Below are 19,321 nucleotides of genomic sequence, written 5' to 3'. Positions count from 1 at the left end.
GCTAAAAGCGAACATATTTGGATGAGAGGGTGGAGCTGTGGAGGAGCGAGGGCTGGACCTCAGAGACTGTAGCTACGCTTCACCGACAGCCAGTGACTCAAAGCGTCCTCGCCCTTAAATATGCACGACTATGGGCCTTAATGAAATATTAACGAATAAGTTATACAATTCAACCCCTGCACAGTTGTCAGGAATGTAAACATTAGCCATAGAGACCAAAACCATTTTTACACCAGGCTGGAAACATGTTTGTCTGCAGTAAAGTTGGGTATTTTAACATGGGGGGTCTATGGGGATTTACTTTATTTTGGAGCCAGCCTCAAGTGGCCAATAGAAGAACTGCGATTTTTGCTCTCGGCACTTCTGCGTTTGCTTCATTTTTCAGCTTTGGAGATTGTCACTTGGCTGTTACCTCACATGAATCTCTGGCATAGATTAATATTCATCACATTTCATTAATTCATTTCATCATACAGTCTGACCCCCGTGCACAACAGAAAAATTGACCTGTCTATTTTTATGAAAAGCATGCACCTTTCCTTTAAAATTAAAAATCAAGAATTCTTTCCGGAACATCTGAACTGAACTGAAATGTCTCTCTTAATACTCTTCATCTCTCTCTCGGTCCGCGGGTGTGTCTGTATTGTTGTCTGGGTGGAGCCAGAGAGTTGTAGGGCTTTTTGATGCTACACAGTGCCATAAATAGTTTGTGATAAAGAAAAGGGGAAAAATTGTGAAAGTCGGTCATAAATCTGGAGAACTACAAGAGAATTTTGACCCTCTGAGAGCAGTGGTAGACCCTGAGACAGTTGGGGGTGTTGGTACAGGTGTTGGTCCGTTAGAAATGTTATTAGCGTGTGTAATTGAGCTTCAGTACAAAATACGGAGACTTTTAAAAGATCAGATTCAGGTCGAACCTGACGATTTAAAATCTAAGTAGGACACTGTAAAAGTCCGGAGGTTTGATGTTCACCAGAGTACTAAACGTAGGCATACGTACATGGTGCTGTACCCGTCCACTAACAAAAACAATTTAGTGGGTCAGATAGTGATCCAGAGTGAGATCAGCTCTCCACTCTGAGTGACTGAGCTGAAGCAACAGAGAGGCTCTTTATCAGTCTGCTGTTCATCTCTGCAGAGTCTGAGCAGCAGTGGAGCTTTTTCACAGCTGGATGAAAAGACGCATTCACAAACTGTAACCGCTGCGGTCATGTTTGACATCAACGTATCCAAACACCAGGCTCTCACACGCTTTTACCAATGAATTTTTTAAATGTTTCTATAATATTTAACCCAATTTTCATGACTTTAAGTAGTTTAAAATAGCCCGCCTGGACACCTTGACCTCGATTTAAAGTAGGGTGCATTTGGAAATATGGACAAGTCCACACACTTTCTTTCCCTACAACTAAATTTTGCCAAAATTCTGCTGCATGTTCACCAAAATGTTTGAAATTTTGGCTCAGAGGCCGCATCCAGCAGAGCTTGTGTCTCCTCTCTCTTGAGCCTATATTATATTTGTGATATAGCCTAAAAATATTGTGATATTATTTTAAAACCATATCGCCAAGCCCTACTCCCAAACCCTGTCGAGTTTTAATATTGTAAAATTGTGCAAGAAAAACCAAACACGCCAAATATCAAATACAATGTTTCTTTATTATACGTTTTCCTCATCAGAGGCTTTAAAAACCACTTGGTGACAACAAACTGTTACTGGTGAATGAATAATCTCCCGTCCTGTCGAGTCAGCGCGGGCACACAACCAGACAACGAAGCTGCTCTCATTTCACCTCCGACCAAATCAATTTTACCTTTTTTTTGACCTCAGCTTCTACACGGGAATGTTGAACTCGATTTTTAGGCATCATAAATGAATCGGAAAGATACAGTATCTTGACTGGCGTACAGAGCGGCAGTCGACCTCTGGTGTTTATCATGAAACCTTCGAGTCACAAATGGACTTTTAAAAACAAAAGCAGGATGAATATTGGATATATAGAAACCATGATTTCTTTAACCCTTTCTGAGTATACATAAACATATAAATACATGAGCCAATGGCTTTTGTCAGCCCATTAATTAAAAAATATTGTGCAAATGCTTCGTACGAACTAATCTAGGAACACTAACACAACCCGTCACTCGCTCCTCAGCTCGTACGTTAAACTGCAGCACACCAGCATTAAGAGTTCGTGTTTTTCATAAAGCGACGACCACATTCTACTTCACCTCCCAACATGGACACAATAAGGCCAAAACCAACTTTTAAGACACAAGATTAACTACTGGAGGGGAACAAAACTGTGTCTGCCGACGTTTTAACTGTCGCAGTCATGTATACAGTCTGCACTATAGATTAAACCCTGGCTGCGTATAAAGGGTAAAAACAAAATCATGCAAAACAAAATATACCAAAAGTAAGATGAGAAAACGACAAATCCTTCAGTTTAAAAAAAAACAAACAACAAAACTCTGATAGCTTTGGCTCAGTCAACATCTGTAACACCACATTTTAAAAAGTGAGTCTTCTGCCGTCACTGCTGTAGTTTATATTGTGACAGTTTATATTGTAATGGAGGGATAAAGACAGCTACAATGGCTTGTTATGTAGTGTGCTTTTGAGAAAATACAGAGATCCTTAAGGCCCCGTCACACCAGAAAGTGGCACAGTGAAGAATTTGTCCGTGGAGGATTGGTGACTACTCTGCATATATATGTTGAGGTCAGATAACCGATATCGATCGTTTATATTTGAGCGGCAGATAAATAGTCCATTCAGAGGGGCAGAACACATTAAACTAAGGCCTGATCACAAGTTAGCTTTATATTAGTGCAATCTTTTGTTTATTTTTGTTACATGCAGATCAATGTTCATCGAGATTAACCTGAAATTCTGGCCCATGGGAGAGAAGGTAGCCCAAAATATTGGCCCTCACCCCAGGGAGGCTTTATCGTCATCAGAAAATAGCCGGTGTGTTCTAAAATTGGGTTACAACTAATAATTACTTCTGTTATTAATTCAGTCAGTTCTTGATTAATGAATTAATTCTGTCTTTAATAAGTCAGAAATTCTAAAACGCCTTTCGTATTTTCTTAGAGCCTGAGATGACGTCTTATTTTATTTGATCAACAGTTGAAAACCCCAAAAATATTTAGTTAATTTTCATGTATGAGACCAAAACAATGAAGAAGCTGAAACCTGCAAATCTTAGTTAATTATTTGATTATCAAAATGGATGCTGGTTAGTTTTCTGTCAGCTGTCAAATAGCTGCAGCTCTTCATAACTGCCTAAAACAACTCCTCTTTTGTGGAGCATTTAATAATTTATTAAAGTGGATGGAGCAACACTGCTAATACGTGACGATGGCTCAATAAACTTGGAAAAAATAGGGGATTTACCTCGTCCCTGTGAACAAATCCACTAACTGCAGTGATTCCACTGAAATGACTGATTTCGTTGTGAAGTTTTGCTGTTTTGAACGCTGGTGTGACCGGGCCTTTAAAGAGGTAAGAGCCTCTGCTCGGTGTCAGAGTATTTAGTGTTCAACAGCTTCCAGATTTGGCTTTTCTTTCCCTTTAGGCGGTACAGACTGTTAACAGAAGAAGGTGTTGGGGCTGCGGTGCAGGTTTTTGTACTCCGTTTGTTTGTCTGTTTCAATGCCTCGACCTCGTGTGTCCGATCCTGGCGCCCCGCTGAGCCAGCCGTTCAGAAAGCACAGATCTCCTCTTCCTTTTGCACCAAGTGCAAATTATAACATCCATACTTAAAAATGTCCACTGACTGAGACAAAATTTAAAAAAACAAAAAAATAACAAATAAAACATGGAGTGAAATGTAAAATGCCGTACTGGAACGTCCTTTCAGTTAGATTTATTTTCCTCCTCGTCTCGCTCAGCGGGGGGCGTTTCTTGAGGCGGGTGATTGGGTGAGTCCTCCTCTGTGGTTTGTGGCTCCGGTTTAGTCGAGTGATCCTCTGTCTGTGGCGCTGCAGTTTGTGTACAGTTGATCGGCGCGAGCACTATGGGAGGCTGCAGGGGACAAAAACAGTGTCTATATAAGATGGCTGGATTGTGTGGAGCCAAAAACTAAATGTAATGAAAACAGAGGACAGAATAGAAAAGACAAACAAAACCAAAGAAAATACAGTCATTCCTCTGTTCACGGGTAGATTTAAGGCTAAATGGACTGTTTATGATCCCCAATTTAAGGAGCCTTAATGTTGTCAGAGGTATTCCTGTACGCAGAGATATAAAACAAAAAGTCCCAGATATGCATAGAGAAAGAGACGAATACCAAAGAAAATCCCAGTAAACCACACAGATAACATGCTAACAATTTAACACCAGCTGATCTAAATCACCCATCACCACCAGTAATAGCCGCTAACCACTAATCTGTCAAAGATCTGTGTGCAGAAACAAAACAAAACTACTCTTGAGGGGAATAAAACACAAAAAAAGGAACCTTATAAAAGATGTTTTAATGGTAGTGTAAAGTAGCAAGCTCAGATGGAGTACCTGCAGTGACATTCACAGACAGCTGAGCCCTCAGCAGCAGACTAGAGCACACCACAGTAAAATAAAGGGCAAGGAGCAGCGATGGGAGGAAGGTGAGGGAGGGTGGACAGTAGAACAGAAAGAGGCAGTTGGAACGGATGGAATTATTTAAAGGGGTTACTCAACTTAAAATTCTACTTTACTCTGCATGTTATTAAACTCTAGGGTTTTTTTGTGTTTTCTTTTGTTGATAGTTTTTTTGTTCTTCGGCAGTAGGCGGTCATATCAAACTGGTATTCACCACAAATCCACTTCCAGTCCAGAACTGGGGCAACTCCCTGCGCCACAGCGCTACAGTGAGGCTGGTGAGCAGAGTGCAAGGCACCAGGTAGAGCAAGGCCGGCTGACCCATCTGCATCAAGGCCAGAGCCACGAAGGTGATCAGCAGGCCGATACCGTAAGCTGACAGGAGACACAGACAGCACACACGCGGTCAGCATTTTAAAAGTCTAGTCATGTTTAACCAACAACGTAATGCAGTTTGTCGCTCTAAAGACCCATTTACACTGAATTAATTATTTTCGTGTTCTGCGTTCAGATGCCTTTCGCTAGCATTCAAACCTCTGAAATGTGAGAAAACTGATTTGATTTCTTTCAAAAACATCTTGGCAAGAAATGTTCTATAAACTGTCAAAAAAAATCAGTAAAATGTGACAACCCCCCCCCCCCCCCAAAATTTAGCTGGGGGGTTTTATTGGAAATTATTTTAAAAAATGAAGGAAAAATGTCCAGAAAACTATACTTATAATTACCTTATTATTATTTAATGTTACAGAAAAAAAGAAAAACATTTGGTTAGCATAACACTGTTTTAGGGTCTTTTTTTGATACCTTTTTGTTGGCTTATTTTTGGCTCATTTTCTTGTAACTTTTTACTAATTTCTTCTAAATTAGTAAAATATCTTCTTGAATTTTTCATCTCTCTCTTCCTGTGTTTTTGAAATAAATTGAGCTAATTTGCTTAGGTTTCAAAGGGTTAACATTAGCTGCCCTGGTAGGTGATTTTAATCACGATGAGAACGTTTCTGTGGGTAATCAGTAATAATCGAGTGACAGTAAGAGCCACAATTACCTACACTTTCCCTTTGTAATTTAAATGTCATCCAGAGCCACATTCTTTGATTTCAAAATAAATTCCTGAATATTTTTTTCTGCAGGAAGAGCTGTTTGTCCTAAACACCCATCGTCCCACTGTCCCATTTGTATATGGTTGCAAGAAAAGTAAATAAATAGAAATAAAATCGAAATTTAAGTAAGATTATAACTTGAAATAAAATAAGTATGTCCTTCACTTTATTCTTATTTTTTTCAGCTCAGTGTGAAATTTGTCTTCTGTGTAAAAATGGAGGATGTCAAAAAATGCTTTTGCAGTATCTAATGGATGGGAACATTTTATCACTTGCAATAGATCTATTTGGAAACTATTACAAGAGAAAAAAATGTAAAACCATCAGGAGAGCAAGACCCTGTAAAAACTTATTAAATAGGCTGTTGTAATGGCGTCCAGAGCAATGGGCTAATTGATATAGGAGCACAGTATTTATTTTTTATTGCCAACCTCCCCTTTAACATTAATCCTGTCTGAATAGGTCTGATCATAACGCTACAGCAGCATTTCACCAGATCCAATCCTCACGTGACCCCTGCTCGTGTACATACCGATTGTGCAGGCCACAAAGTAGATCCTAGAAGATTGTGTTAAAATGTCAAATCTGTGACAGTACGCCACCAGCAGACCTGACAGAAGAAAAAAACATAAGGCATTTATAAATAGGCATGAATTGAAGTCAGTGGGGTCCACGTTTAGCAACAGCACAGTTATATCAAAAGTTCAAAATGTGTATTTGTAAAGTTTTGCACAACTCGCGCTGTATAATCCTAATCATGTTGGTGCACTTCAGATGCACACACTTGCCCAGATTCACTAGCCGTCTGTGCGTGAGACTATTAATGCAAATGTGTTTTTAATTGTAAGGTTTCCGCATACATGCATGTGTTAATGTCCTGAGCTTTCGACCGGATAAATGAGACTTGGATTATACAGCACAAGTTGTGTGACAGTTTGTAAACGGACGATTTGATAGTTTTGCATTTTTAAATTATTATCAATTAAACACGGTCCCCTTTTACTTCAATTCAACAAGAATTTTCTCTTAATTTGGATTCTTTGTTCACAGTGAAAGAAAAACAGATTTCTTCTAATGTTAACACTGGGTGAATAATTAATAAATAATTAACACTTGACATTTCCTAATACACCAAATAAGCTAAATGAAATAAAATATTTCACAAAAAAATAAGGAAAGGTATTATTGTGCAGCCATTAATTTGTGAGAACTAAACCTTGTAATTATATATCATTAGATTTGCAGCCATGAAAATGTGGGTCCTCTGAAATTACATAGCTGGCAGCCACAACAGTGTTTTCTGCTCCTCTGAAAGTCTAAACAGGGTGTCTGTGGTCATTGGTGGTTCAGTAATTTTCTCGTTGTGACCATAAAAAACCCATATTATAAGCTTTAATCAGTTTGAGTTTCTTGTGGTGGGATGACGCAGTTAATTACCCGGTACTAGGATATCGCCAAAGCCCAGGAGGGAGAAGGGCCGGTCACAGAGAGCCAGAGGAGAGGAGTTTAACCTGGGCACTTTGAGCACCATGGGAAGCTGGAGGAAACAAACATTCATCAGCGTTTGTACAGACAGGGGCGAGTCAAATTCAAGGAACTTTCAAGTACCTTGTCAAGGACTTTCAAGAAGGAAATTGTTTTCTCCACAGCTATATGTTACAAGAGAAAATTGTGAAAATCCGTAAATCAAGCAAACAGGCTACCTGGGCCTAAAAATTAACTTATTGTTAAAAACCGTTAAATTATTCACGGCATGTGACTGGCAAAGGACAAAGTAATTAAAGAAATTCATCAAATACGTTTCATGAAATAATTGATATTTCTGTTCTTCTCTCAAATTATATTCAAGTACTTTTTCAAGGATCAAATTAAATGTCTGATTTTCAGGGTATGTGGGAGTAAAAGTCAAGTACTTCCAGCACCTTGTATGAACACTAATCAGTGCTCCTATCAGCTGCTTTTCCTCCGAGCTGAAAGGTTTGGAGCGTTGTAAAATCTGAAAACAAACTCACCTTTTCATGCGTGGAGGAGTCAGAGGGACCAGCCGCTACCTCCACCATTATACTTTCCCCACTCTGTGGAGAGAAAGCCATGAGTAACGTAAGCATGACACACTGACTGCAGACATTTGAACACCCCTGAGAAAGCAGTCTTGACTTACCTTTGTGAAGAAGGGTGTAATAAATACAAAGAAAACATCGTAGACAAAAAGGACCGACAGTAATAAGGTGCAAGCCTGCAGAGAAGAGACCGAAAAATACATCAGGTGAGTTTACAACCAACACGTATTATTCCAAACGCAGTTAAAACACTTTTGACATTGTTGTTGTTTATATGAGTGCTGACCCACCTTAAATGTGGGGAGTCTGACTGTTTTAAGCATGTAGAGACAGAAGGCGATCCCCAGGGCGTCCTGCAACACCCACGCCCACCTGGAGGACACATAACGAGACTGTGAGTCAGCCAGCACCATCAGCAGCATATAATGTACTTCTAACATGTTATCACACACACACACACACACACACACACACACACACACACACACACACACACACACACACACACACACACACACAGAAAAATGCTACTATTATGTCACGCAACAAGCAACCAACACCGTAGGCTCTTAAACCACCGTTTAGAGATTAAATGTAATACTCTGGCCTACTGTTGCAGATATCCTTTTAAATGTAAATAAAAATTAATTTCAGTGCATCTGCAGCCCACATGATAACACTGTTATCTATTAATATTTCTGCCAGGATAGTAAATACTTTTGTAAATAATAAAAGGACTAACACACACAACGTGTAAACATCCTGTCAGTTTTAATGCAGTGACTGTTTTCCGTGTACACGTGACTGAATTTTGCACTTTTTTTCTCTTTGCACTTACTGGTCTTCATTGCGAAACACCATCCACGTGATGCTGACACCGATGCAGACGGCCGACAGCAGCAGCATGCGGATCTGTGGCCGTTTGTGCAAGTACGGCAAGTTGTTCTCTGGGACCCTGTGGCCATAAGACAAACCCACAAAGTGTGCAGTGTTTTCTCAGGCTAACCATTAACTTACAATAATTATATGCCTAAAATTATACCCTGAGGTCCCATCTCTGTCTTGAACCACATTATTTGAGGGTGTATAGTAAGTAAAGTGAATGAGTAAACAAATACACAAAGCTCGGTAAAATTATGCAGCTGTATGGACATTCAGAAACTGTAGACTTTTTGGGTAGCCAGTATTATGTAACCATGTTAACAGTCTCACCTGCACTTGCAGAAAGGAAGTCTCCTGACAAAAGGCCACAGACAGCTGTGGAGGCCGACAGCGGACGCCACACAGAAGATGGCGATGACCCAAATGGCTGAACAGTGAGGAAACAGAGGACGCAGGCGGGAGATAAGTTTACATTATTACATGATATTCACTCATATTTCATTGAAGAAATTCAATTTTTGGGGTGTTTGGTTTTTAACAAAGTTAGTCTTTGAATATCTGAATAGTGGTGTCAGTTTCACCGCTGTGTCGAGTATTTAATGTGCTGAGTGATCAAAGACAATAAAAGCTCAGAAAGCTAAAAAAAAAGCTAGCAGATCTTAAGACACAAGGAACACAATCTCGATCACGTTCTCCACACTCTATCCCAAAAAAGTGCCTTATCGAGTCATGCCAGACCACAAAGACCGAGGGAAAAATTACAGACTGAGTTTGAGCACAGCAATAAATACTGGGCAGACAGGACTGAAACCACTAATAATCTGTTGGTCACATTAAAGTGGATCTGACCAAAGAGCTTTTTTTTTTTAACAAAACCTGAACGAGTATCTTTGATCAGCATATTGAGTGTCATATTATCAACGTTCCTGCAGATCAAGACATGTTAAAGACTTTTTTTCAGAGCCATTTGGTAAATTATTTAAAAACAAAAAAAACATATTAGAGATATATGTTTTCAATTACTTTGAGATTGTAAAAAGATTGATCTAAGATATTTTAATACTAATTAAGGCCCTATTTTTACATTAATGAAGTCAGTGCCTTTTGAGACTTTTTAAGGAACCGCGGGAACCCTGATTATGTGTGTTCAGGTCGATGATGTGTAGGTGTTTTCGTGTCGTACCCAGGCGATCGTAGAAAAAGTAGAGTAGCACCAGCATGCTGCAGCACATAACCACGAACACACAGATCATGATGGGGGTGACGTCTACGGTCTCCTCGTCCTGCTTCTCCGCACCGTCGTCCCGTTTGTGCTTCATGTAGCGTCTGCAGGAGGAGGAAGGAAATTCAGGGAGGCGTGCTGACCTGAGCAGGCCTGTTTGGGAAGTTCAGAACTCTAATGATCAGCATCTATGCACAGCTGGAGCCAGCTTTTCAAGGAAAATGGTCTCGGTACAGTTAGTGAGCCTCTTAGGTTTTACTTTCACTTGTTTTAGTTTTCACTGATGGTTGGTGACTTGCCAAAGCAGCCAGGACGATCATCCGAACATCGGCAGTCAATATTTACCATCATTAGGCCGACTGGCTGGCCGGGACTTACTTCCTTCCCGAGTTCCAAACACACACACATATTCCAAAATGTTTTTTTTGCCCGCGGTCCTGTGCGTCAGAGACCCCATCTGACTGTGCCCTCAGTCACCTTGGCAACTCCGTCAGGAAGGACCGACTCGGATTGGCTCGGGCCGATGAGTCACTCTTACGGCCTCAAGCAAACAACGCTGCCCTTTAGTGGAGTCGCAGGGACACAATGCAGACTGCTCGGGTAGAGGCGAATAAGAGGAAAGACGGAGCTATTACACGCTTGTAGCTCGACGCCAAGAAAACTGTGACTAATTTTCCCTGGAGATGACCCCCTGATTAACTTTGATTTAAATTTAGCAGTGTAAAAGCACAGAATGCAGGCAGAAAGAAACTCTGTGGCCTATAATAATGTCATCTAGTGGAAACACATACTGAAGTAAACTATTCATCACAACCAGCATCATTGTTGATAATCAGCTACCAGTTTTGTCCCTTAAAAACAACTTTTGTACCATATTTAGATTAAAACATTCATTTTAACCCAGACAAAAGGTATCCCCGAGGGCTGGGAATCTGGTATCAACCAAAATAACGCAGCTCACGTAGTATCAAAACATCTCCAGTCAAACAATTCCTGCATTCGATCCTTTTTGTCCCGGGGTCTGCGGAAGGGGAACATGGTAACTTACTTCCGTGATATACGAGAGACAAAAAATGACCACTATTACCACTACAGTGCGTCTCAGTCTCACAGTCTGCAGGAGGCTGAAGTCTGAAATGTGTCAGTTTCTTGACTGTTTATATTCCTTTAGGAAGTACGGGTCCGCCAATCAAAAGAACTGAATGCGAGTGTAAAAAATGTTGTTTTTTTTTTTCAATTTGCGCAATTTGAGGTAAATGGAAACCAGCCATTCATCGCTTAACGAGAACTGGTATTGATACTGGTATTGTCATTTTTTAAACAATTCCAAGCCCGATTATCCTCTGCTCTGAAAATAAAAAGCCATCATTCATTATCCTCCAGTGCATCACTGCCCGTCATGACCAGCACATCATGTGGAGTAATTTCTCTACAGGTTGAAACACTTAAACCCAACTGAGGATATAATGCTGATAAGTGAGTTTCCTCCATCACGTCCACTTACTTCTTGCTGTCTCTGCTGCCGGCCCAGTAGCCTCCGATTGCAACTGTCCCTACAGCCATCAAAAAGATGATCACCATGTTGTAGTCCAACACCGGCTCATTGGGTGCGTACATGGCGACCTGTCTTCCTTTACCAAAAGTCTGCAGGAGGTGGAAACAGACTTTAGTCAAAAGATTTTGCTAAATCATTGCGTAGCATACTTCTCCGGTGTAGATTCTCACCAAACTTGCATTATTTTACATTTGGCAAAGATCCAGTTTGTATTTTTGCTTGTTTATTACTCTCAACCTGAAATATATACACATCGGCTCTTGCTGTCATACTGTCAAATGTTTAGAGTTTATCAACTTATCAGAAAGAGACAAACTGATACTGTTTGGAGCCTCACAGGCAGCCAGATGTTTATTTGTCTACCGTTTCAATAGCCTGTGTCTGAACTCTCACCTTGCTTATGTCCAGCATATCAGAGTAGCTGAGCAGCGCTACAGGAATGTCGATCTCCTCATACTGAGTCTTGTTCCCTGCTGGTGGTGTCTGCAAAAAACAAACGAAAGAAACTTGTATTTCTCTTTTCTGAAGTTCCAGAATCAGTTTGATCTTAATGCAAAGTGAATAAAAGCCTGAAGATAGAGTTCCAAGCAGCGTTACCAGTCTGTCCTTGCTGACGATGAGCAGGCCCTTGGCACCGTTAATCTGGGCCAGTCGGACCTTTTCATAGAAAGTGCAGTTGCCTCTCATCACCATGGGGATGCGATTTGGGAAGCCACCCTCCGGGACGTCAGAGGGCGAGCACAGGACCGATGTTGTCAGGTCATAGATCTGAAGACGTGACTTGAAGACAAAAGATTTGCAATGTTAGCCAGAGCAAGGACGACATTCTGTTAGTTTTCAAAACTTAATATAAATTTTTAAAAAAAGACAGCACTTATTTGATGTGAATTTATTAAGAGGCTGTGCTTTCAAAAATGCTTCCAAAATGAGGTGCAAGTCTTGTCTTGACTGTTTTAGGATCTAGGATTTCTAAAGATACAATTAAACACAAAAAAATGTAATCCTTTATGCTTTTTTTCCCCTCTAGGGTGGATTATTGTTGCTCATTGTATTCTGATATAAATCATACAGATCTCCAACATTTGCAGTCGGTTCATAAAGCAGCTGCCAACAGGCACTGAGAGTGGAGAGATCAGATTTCAACATCCTGTATGAGGCTTCCTGAAAGATTTTATCGATCACGTGCATATAACTCTAAACTGTTGTGGATACCCTCTGCTCTTTGAGGCTATGAACTATGCAGGTCTTTTTTTTATGAAGTCATTATTATTTTACACTTCTTGTCGCTCTCTCATGACTTACTGCCTTGTTGAGGTCCTGAGGTAGACGAGCCCACTGTGAGTTGAAGAATATGCAGTAATCCTTTCCTTTGCTCTTGCCCTTGTCACTGAAATGGGCCATGCCGTACTCTCCCACCACCTGTCGGCATGACAACAGCATCTGTGTTATTTTATAAGTTCATTAAATACTTGAAACTTTGATTTTTGGACCATATACTGGAATATTATTTCCAGGTGCACATGAACTGTTGTTGCTGTTTCACCTGCAGTCTTGTAGCAAAGTGAAAGTCAAATGTATTGCTGACAGAGAATGATCAGTTGAACAGTTTTTCTCTAAACACTTCATAGCACCGTCAGCTGCAAACTCACTGAGCAATTTAACACTTAAAAGATGTTTAGTAAATGTGTCTATTCTATGTCTATTTGTCTTCAGAAGTTTAGATTTCTGACATGCAAGGTTAAAAAGTCAAAGTTTTGTAGATGTTAAGTCTTCGCCTCCATGAAGTGTAAAAACGGAAAAAACCCCAAACATTCATAATGTACACCCTGGGCTATGCAGTACTTTTTATAAACAGTCTTTATTGTTCAGTATTTTTTATTAACAGGAATATTTTAAAATATGGTCTTAAATCAGGCTATATGTAGCCGATACAACCTGTTCTATAACAAGGATAAAGCTTGGAGATGATGTTATATAACTGATTAGTGGGGATTTATTTTGGATGTTAGCCATATTAAGACTTAAAGGTGATAATTTGACTGATTTGAGGAAAGGAGGAGAAAAAAGTGAGTTTTTGTGGTACTGCATAACTTAGAAATGAATATGAAACCATGAGCATGCCTGCAGCCTGTGGCAGTGAAAGCAGGTGGCACAGATTTGACGCCACGTGACGCTGATTGGCTGTTTCCCTGCTGTAATTTGATTGGCGGTGTACCAATTAGTGTTGGCGCGCGCTCGCGGGTTTCAGACGTTAGTATTTATCATAAATTAGTCAATGCGGATGTGGATTATCTTCTGAGGGACACATTTCTAATGTCTTTTGGAGAAATATTTGAGACTAAACACCTCGGTGCCCATCAGCTGCGGGATACTGTTGGACACCAAACCGCTGGTAAAAATGATATTTAAGGTGGAGCGGCTCTCCGGGACAAAAATGGCCAAACAAGATCGGACAAGCTACAAAACCGCATATACAGGAGAAACTGACCATGCGACTGCAAGCTAAGGAGAGCAGGTAAGGGCCCAGTATAATTATTACCTGCTTTAAACTGTGTGGAAAATGTGAAATGGCACATACTGTTTGATTGTAAAACTGTACTTTTCTGGTTGTTGCCCTACAAAGTTTTAATCCTTTTTTCCATCTTAAACGATACCGTGTATTAGTATACACATCGTAGTACGAAGTGCTGTTGAATTGTAGTGAAGTGGACAAAATAATACCATGAACACATCCATAGTTCAATACAGTTAAATCTACATTTTCAAGACAAAATGAACATTTGAATGGAAACTGTTGCAGTGTTGTAATAGATTGCGTTAGCTAGTGTTAGCCATGCGTGCCTAATAAACTGGCAGGATATCGGCCGATGATCTACTACTAGTCAGTGCTAGACTACTGCAATTGAAATCCTAAGGCACTGTTCAATATTTATAACAGTGGAGAGCAGGGGTGGTGCAAAAAGGGGCGGCATAACATAATTTTTAAGCAGTGGTGAGGGACTTCTTTTTTTTAGTTTTGCTTAAGCGGGGCATATAATTTTGAATGGCTGTATTGTGTATTTACTTATCATTTATTTATTTTTTTAAATAATATGCCAAGTATTCTTTAAAATCGCCCAAATTCTACTTACAGATATTATACAAATTGCTCTATATAGACTGTTCATCATAGCCAGAAATTGTAAGAGAAATACAACGAATTTTAAATGTCTGTATTTTGTATTTACTTGATTTTCAAAGAAAACATGCCATGTATTCTGTAAAAATCTACCAAATTCTACAAATTTAAATTACACAATTCCTCTATAATATTTCTCATTCAAGAAACTATAAAAACAGACATGATCATTTGACTTTCACATTTCCAACAATCCTTGGACACATAATGTGAGAGGAATGTTTCTATCAGAAAAATAAACATAACCAAATCTGAGTTTAAAATAGTGATCTTTCATCAAAATCACTTTATACTACGTCTCATAAAATTTGGACAAAAATATATTGTTTGCATGCACAGCGAAAGCGGAAAACCAAAACTTCACTTTAATGTTTAAACATAAAAAAAAAAACAACTAATATATGTTTTAGGGAAGATTAGGCATTATCCCCAAGTCTCTCGGGGAGGCTCAAAAACATATTTTTAGGAAAGTAAAAACAAAAAACGAAGTCACGCCGCAGCCACTCCCGTCCTCTGAAAAGTTAAGAACAGTCCCTAAAGACTTAAAGTGCCTGATCTACAAAACCTTATTTTCTGTTTGTAATAACAAACGATCAACCGGTATGTCGTTTGTTATAAAGACCAGAGAAAACAACACAGTTACACTTTAACAGGGGTCAAAGTGCAGTTCAGTATTTCAGACATAAATATCAACACATTTTAATCCTCATCTCACACATTTCAGACGCGTTAACACTGATTTCTCACTGCAGCATGATGCGAGTTGCTAGCTAACATTTTCCGATCTAATGTCAGTTAATCGGACCTAAAATCCAGTCTGTCATAACCGATAAAGGGGTTAAAATGATGTGGTGAATCAGCAGTAATCCCGCTCCGTTAATGTAGCATAAAAATGTGAGTGATGTGCGGGTTTCCAGGGCCCGCGGTGATCTCCGCAAGCTAACAGTAATAGCATCCGAGCTAATAATCCCGGAACGCGGCTGGAAAAAAAACAACCTGTTTCTGTCGGCCCCGTGCCGAAATGCGAAACAAACGCACAGAGAAACAGTTTCTGAAGAAACACGGTCAGTCTCTCTCACCTTCTGGACGAGAAAAGCGGCCCAAATCAGTGTTTCGGGGACCCTCATGATGCCTAGCTTGTTGTTGTTTCCCCCATCAACCAACCAACCGCTCGGCTCGAGCCCCCTCACGCGAGCCCCCACCAGCTGTTCCAACAAGCGACGCCCATTTTTCTCAGCGGGGTTTCTGATTGGCTGTCACCGTCGTAAGAAAGTGAACGCGTCCCTGATTGGTTGAAGTCAAAGTCATTCAAAAAAAATCTAAAGCATTTTAGTCTATTTAATCAGAGCTCAAGAGTTTCTAAAGATGTTTGTTTTTATTTTTTTTAAATTAATGATAGATTTGATGAGTATACATGAGTGATCGATTTTTTTTAAAGGATTGAGGACATTTCATGAGGTAAAACATGAAAATACAGACCTGATTATTTTTTAGGTTTCACATAAAATAGGTTTGCAAATATGTAATTTATTCCCCACTGCCAGGGTCAGTCAATTTATGTGATGCTATACGTTTATAGATAGATAGATAGATATACTTTATTGATCTCAAAACTGAGAAATTGGGATGTAGCAGCGCCATACAGTAAGAACAGAGAATAAAGAGCACATATTATTAATAGAATATAAAGGAATATGCTTAAAAAAGCCTAAAAAAAAACTAAGACTGTACATATCTACATATATATACATGTGTAAAGTGCGGAACATTATCTGTATAAATATAAATAAAAATAAAGTCAGCAGTGCAGTTTATAATGATGTAGGTCATACAAGTAGGTATGCCGTGTTTTTTTAAGTCACAGTGTAGTATAACATTCAAAAAAACCATAAAAACATTACAGTATAGTATGACAGTAAAAAGAAATCACAAAATAACAGTATAGTATGTCATTTAAAAAGTCACACTATAGTGTGTCATAAAAATTTCATTTAAAAATTCACAGGATGGTGTGTCAGAAACATCATACTATAGTATGTCATAATAAAATGTATTTTAAAAAGTCACAGTATTGTAATTTTATAAAAAATCATGGCACAGTATTTGTAAAAAATAAAAAGAATCAGTATAATATGTGATTAAAAAAACAAACAGTATATTATGTTACCAAAAAAATGAAGAGAAAAAGCAGCACAGTATGTCATACAAATAATTAAACAATCACAGCAGAGATTCAGGAAAAATAATCTTTAAAAATCACATTATAGTGTGTCATAAAAATCATAAAAGTAACAATATCATATGTCATAAAAAAGTTTTGAAAAAAATAACAATATTGTATGTCATCAATAATATTTTGAAAATCTGTGTTTTATTGCATTGCAATGTATAAAGTTATAGTATAGTATGTCATAAAAGTTAAAAAAAAAATCACAGTATAGTATGTCATTAAAAAAAAGCTTTAAAAAGGCATAACTGTATATATTATTCATTAATTCATTTTTGCCATTTGTTGAGGATTTCCTATTTGGCTAATGTTACCATCTCAAAATTCTGTCAAAGCTCTTAACAGCTCCAGACTTATGTTGCATGTTACAGAAAGAAGTCCACGTAGAATTAAAATCCTTCAGTCACCACACGACTTGGACTCTTGTCGTCAGATTTGAGCCAAAGAGGCTGGCAGCGAGGCTGGCATGGCTGCAGCTATGTTTTCCATCCCAAACCCTGTATTTTCACTGTAATTATAGATTACTGGACGGCCTCCAGTTTAACTGCTAATCTGCAGCTTTCTGCTTTTTCAAACATTAACTTTGTAAGCAGTCTGTGACTTCTTCTATACGCTGTGCGGTACTTACCTACTTACTTACTGACCTACTTATAATGGGCTTCTTGGTGAATTAGTATTGATTCTAGTGCGAATTAAATTGACATTAAAGGAAAGGGTTGAACAAAGATAATAGTATTACAGTCCGTTGTTTGACAATACATGTGTTTTTATCAAAGATGAGATAATCTTTTACTAGTCCCACAATGAGGAAATTTGCATTATTAGAGATGTAAAAGATAAATAAAGCAACATAAACATATAAATGTAAAAACAAAATGCAAAACTCAACAGTTTAAAAACATTTTTACACCAGTTGCACATGGAAAGTAATTGCACATTGTGATAAATAGTCCATTTGTTGAGATAATATTATATGTTAATATATAAGGTATTTTTAATGTAATGCAGGATAATAACTTTTCCTCTTGGATTTGACATTCAAGTGCAAATGTATTGATTTTTATTTAATTTTTTTGTGTGTGTTTTAAACTGTTCTAACTGGACTATATCAAACTAAACATTAACAATGAATCGAAATAATAGACTAAAACATGAAGATTTATATCATTAATTACCTTATATCATTACGATATACTAATATTTAGTCATTTTTTTAACCATGGCAACCAGTGTTATTTGCTTGTTGTGTAAATGACTTCAGTCCCTCTGTAATCTGTGCTGTTGCATGCTCTATCTTGTTATTCATTGACGTACTGCAGCAGCTTGAATCACTCAGCATGATGTCATCCATATGTCCTTCCGTCTGCCGGATATTTACCTGCGTCAAGTGACGTATCAACACCGGAACTCAAACCATTTCTGCCTTCAGAATAAAATCACCTTTTTGTGTGTATACTCGCTAGTTTTGCTCTGATTTCTAAAAACTGGTACTCCTTTTTGGTGGCTGAAACACTGAACTTTATTACTGACATGCTTACTGGCTGATATTTTTCATTACTTGTCTTCAGTGAAAATATTTATGTGATCAGAAAATATGGATCATAACTTTTGGAAGTGGAGGGCTTGGATGCTACTTGTGATGTGTATAAAGAAATATTGTTGGAATTTAAGTATATTTTGCAGTTTAAATGGTGAACTTGAAGCTAAATGCAAAGCTTAACACACCATGGGTGCTTTTCAGATTTCCAAGATTTTCAAGTGATCAGTCCAAATATCCTAATTTAGTGCATATCCAACTCCTTAAAACACCTTTTCTTATTGTTTAACAATCAAAATTATTTTTTATTCGTTAATCATTAAAATATATTTTTCTGTAAAGTTTGTCTTCCAACACAAGACTCTACATTTTGTTTCAAAGACTTCTCCACAATGCCATAATTCTGTTGAAGAAATATCCTTCTTTTCCCTAAAAACACTAAAATGTAATTGAAACCCATTCAAACTGCTATTTTTGATCATTGTACTAACTATGGGTGTCACTCTGAGCTTCTGCCTCGGAATTTGTAAATTTTACTATTTTCCACCTGATGATGTAATTTTTAATTTATTTTTAATTACTTAATTAATTTTTTACCATATTAGGTATATGGAGAAAATATTTCTATTAGTTGTATTCTCACAATCAATTTTGTTGCAAATAATTGACATATCAAAAATAAATAAAAAAAAATGACTACTTACATATATATATATCTCAAAGTGACAAACAATAACCTGGCATTTTAAGGGTAAAAATTTTAACAACTAATGAATATTTGATGTTTGTGATTTAAAAAATAAACTTAATGAAGTATAAAATCATATTAATGTATAATATTTTTTATAGCCTGATTTTTGAAACGCACATTTTGTGCACAGAGCCATATAATACAAGTGTGTGTAATATTAAAGTAGGCCACTGCAGGAGTTACTAGTCCCAGTGCTAGGGTTGCATAGAGATACACAAAAA

General features: G+C 38.2%; 1 protein-coding gene across 3 annotated transcripts; it reads right to left on the bottom strand.

Annotated features, from left to right (window-relative positions):
- Positions 1 to 1,640: 1,640 nt before the first annotated feature.
- Positions 1,641 to 15,815, bottom strand: sppl2b (signal peptide peptidase like 2B). 3 transcript variants are annotated; one of them, XM_088085737.1, is made up of 16 exons: positions 15,665 to 15,815; positions 12,710 to 12,826; positions 12,005 to 12,187; positions 11,801 to 11,890; positions 11,357 to 11,496; positions 9,814 to 9,956; positions 8,961 to 9,057; positions 8,587 to 8,703; positions 8,039 to 8,120; positions 7,850 to 7,924; positions 7,701 to 7,763; positions 7,126 to 7,225; positions 6,221 to 6,298; positions 4,803 to 4,963; positions 4,523 to 4,563; positions 3,903 to 4,033 (listed from the first exon to the last, which is right to left on the bottom strand). In XM_088085737.1, exons 1-16 carry the CDS (start codon positions 15,710 to 15,712, stop codon positions 4,024 to 4,026), a joined length of 1,545 nt encoding a protein of 514 aa, XP_087941863.1. In that variant the 5' UTR covers positions 15,713 to 15,815; the 3' UTR covers positions 3,903 to 4,023. The 3 variants fall into 3 exon arrangements, 2 of the variants coding, with proteins under 2 accessions (XP_042353632.1, XP_087941863.1); XM_042497698.2 differs by lacking the exon at positions 4,523 to 4,563 and having other exon boundaries at positions 1,641 to 4,033; positions 15,665 to 15,806; XR_006106392.2 differs by lacking the exon at positions 4,523 to 4,563 and having other exon boundaries at positions 3,921 to 4,033; positions 4,688 to 4,963.
- Positions 15,816 to 19,321: the final 3,506 nt, after the last annotated feature.

The sequence above is a fragment of the Plectropomus leopardus genome, chromosome 12 (genome assembly GCF_026936395.1).
Source record: "Plectropomus leopardus strain MGB_pleo_1.0 chromosome 12, ASM2693639v1, whole genome shotgun sequence".
NCBI lineage: Eukaryota > Metazoa > Chordata > Actinopteri > Perciformes > Serranidae > Plectropomus > Plectropomus leopardus.
The sequence above is the reverse complement of the archived record's forward strand: the minus strand, read 5'-3'. Positions and strand labels throughout refer to the sequence as shown.

Coding starts and splice junctions, on each gene's coding strand:
- sppl2b (XM_042497698.2), bottom strand. CDS start 15,712: ATGAGGGTCCCCGAAACACTGATTTGGGCCGCTTTTCTCGTCCAGAAG. Junction 12,188..12,709: donor CTCAGGACCTCAACAAGGCA/GTAAGTCATGAG, acceptor TTTGTCTTCAAG/TCACGTCTTCAGATCTATGA. Junction 11,497..11,800: donor ATATGCTGGACATAAGCAAG/GTGAGAGTTCAG, acceptor CACCTCCTGCAG/ACTTTTGGTAAAGGAAGACA.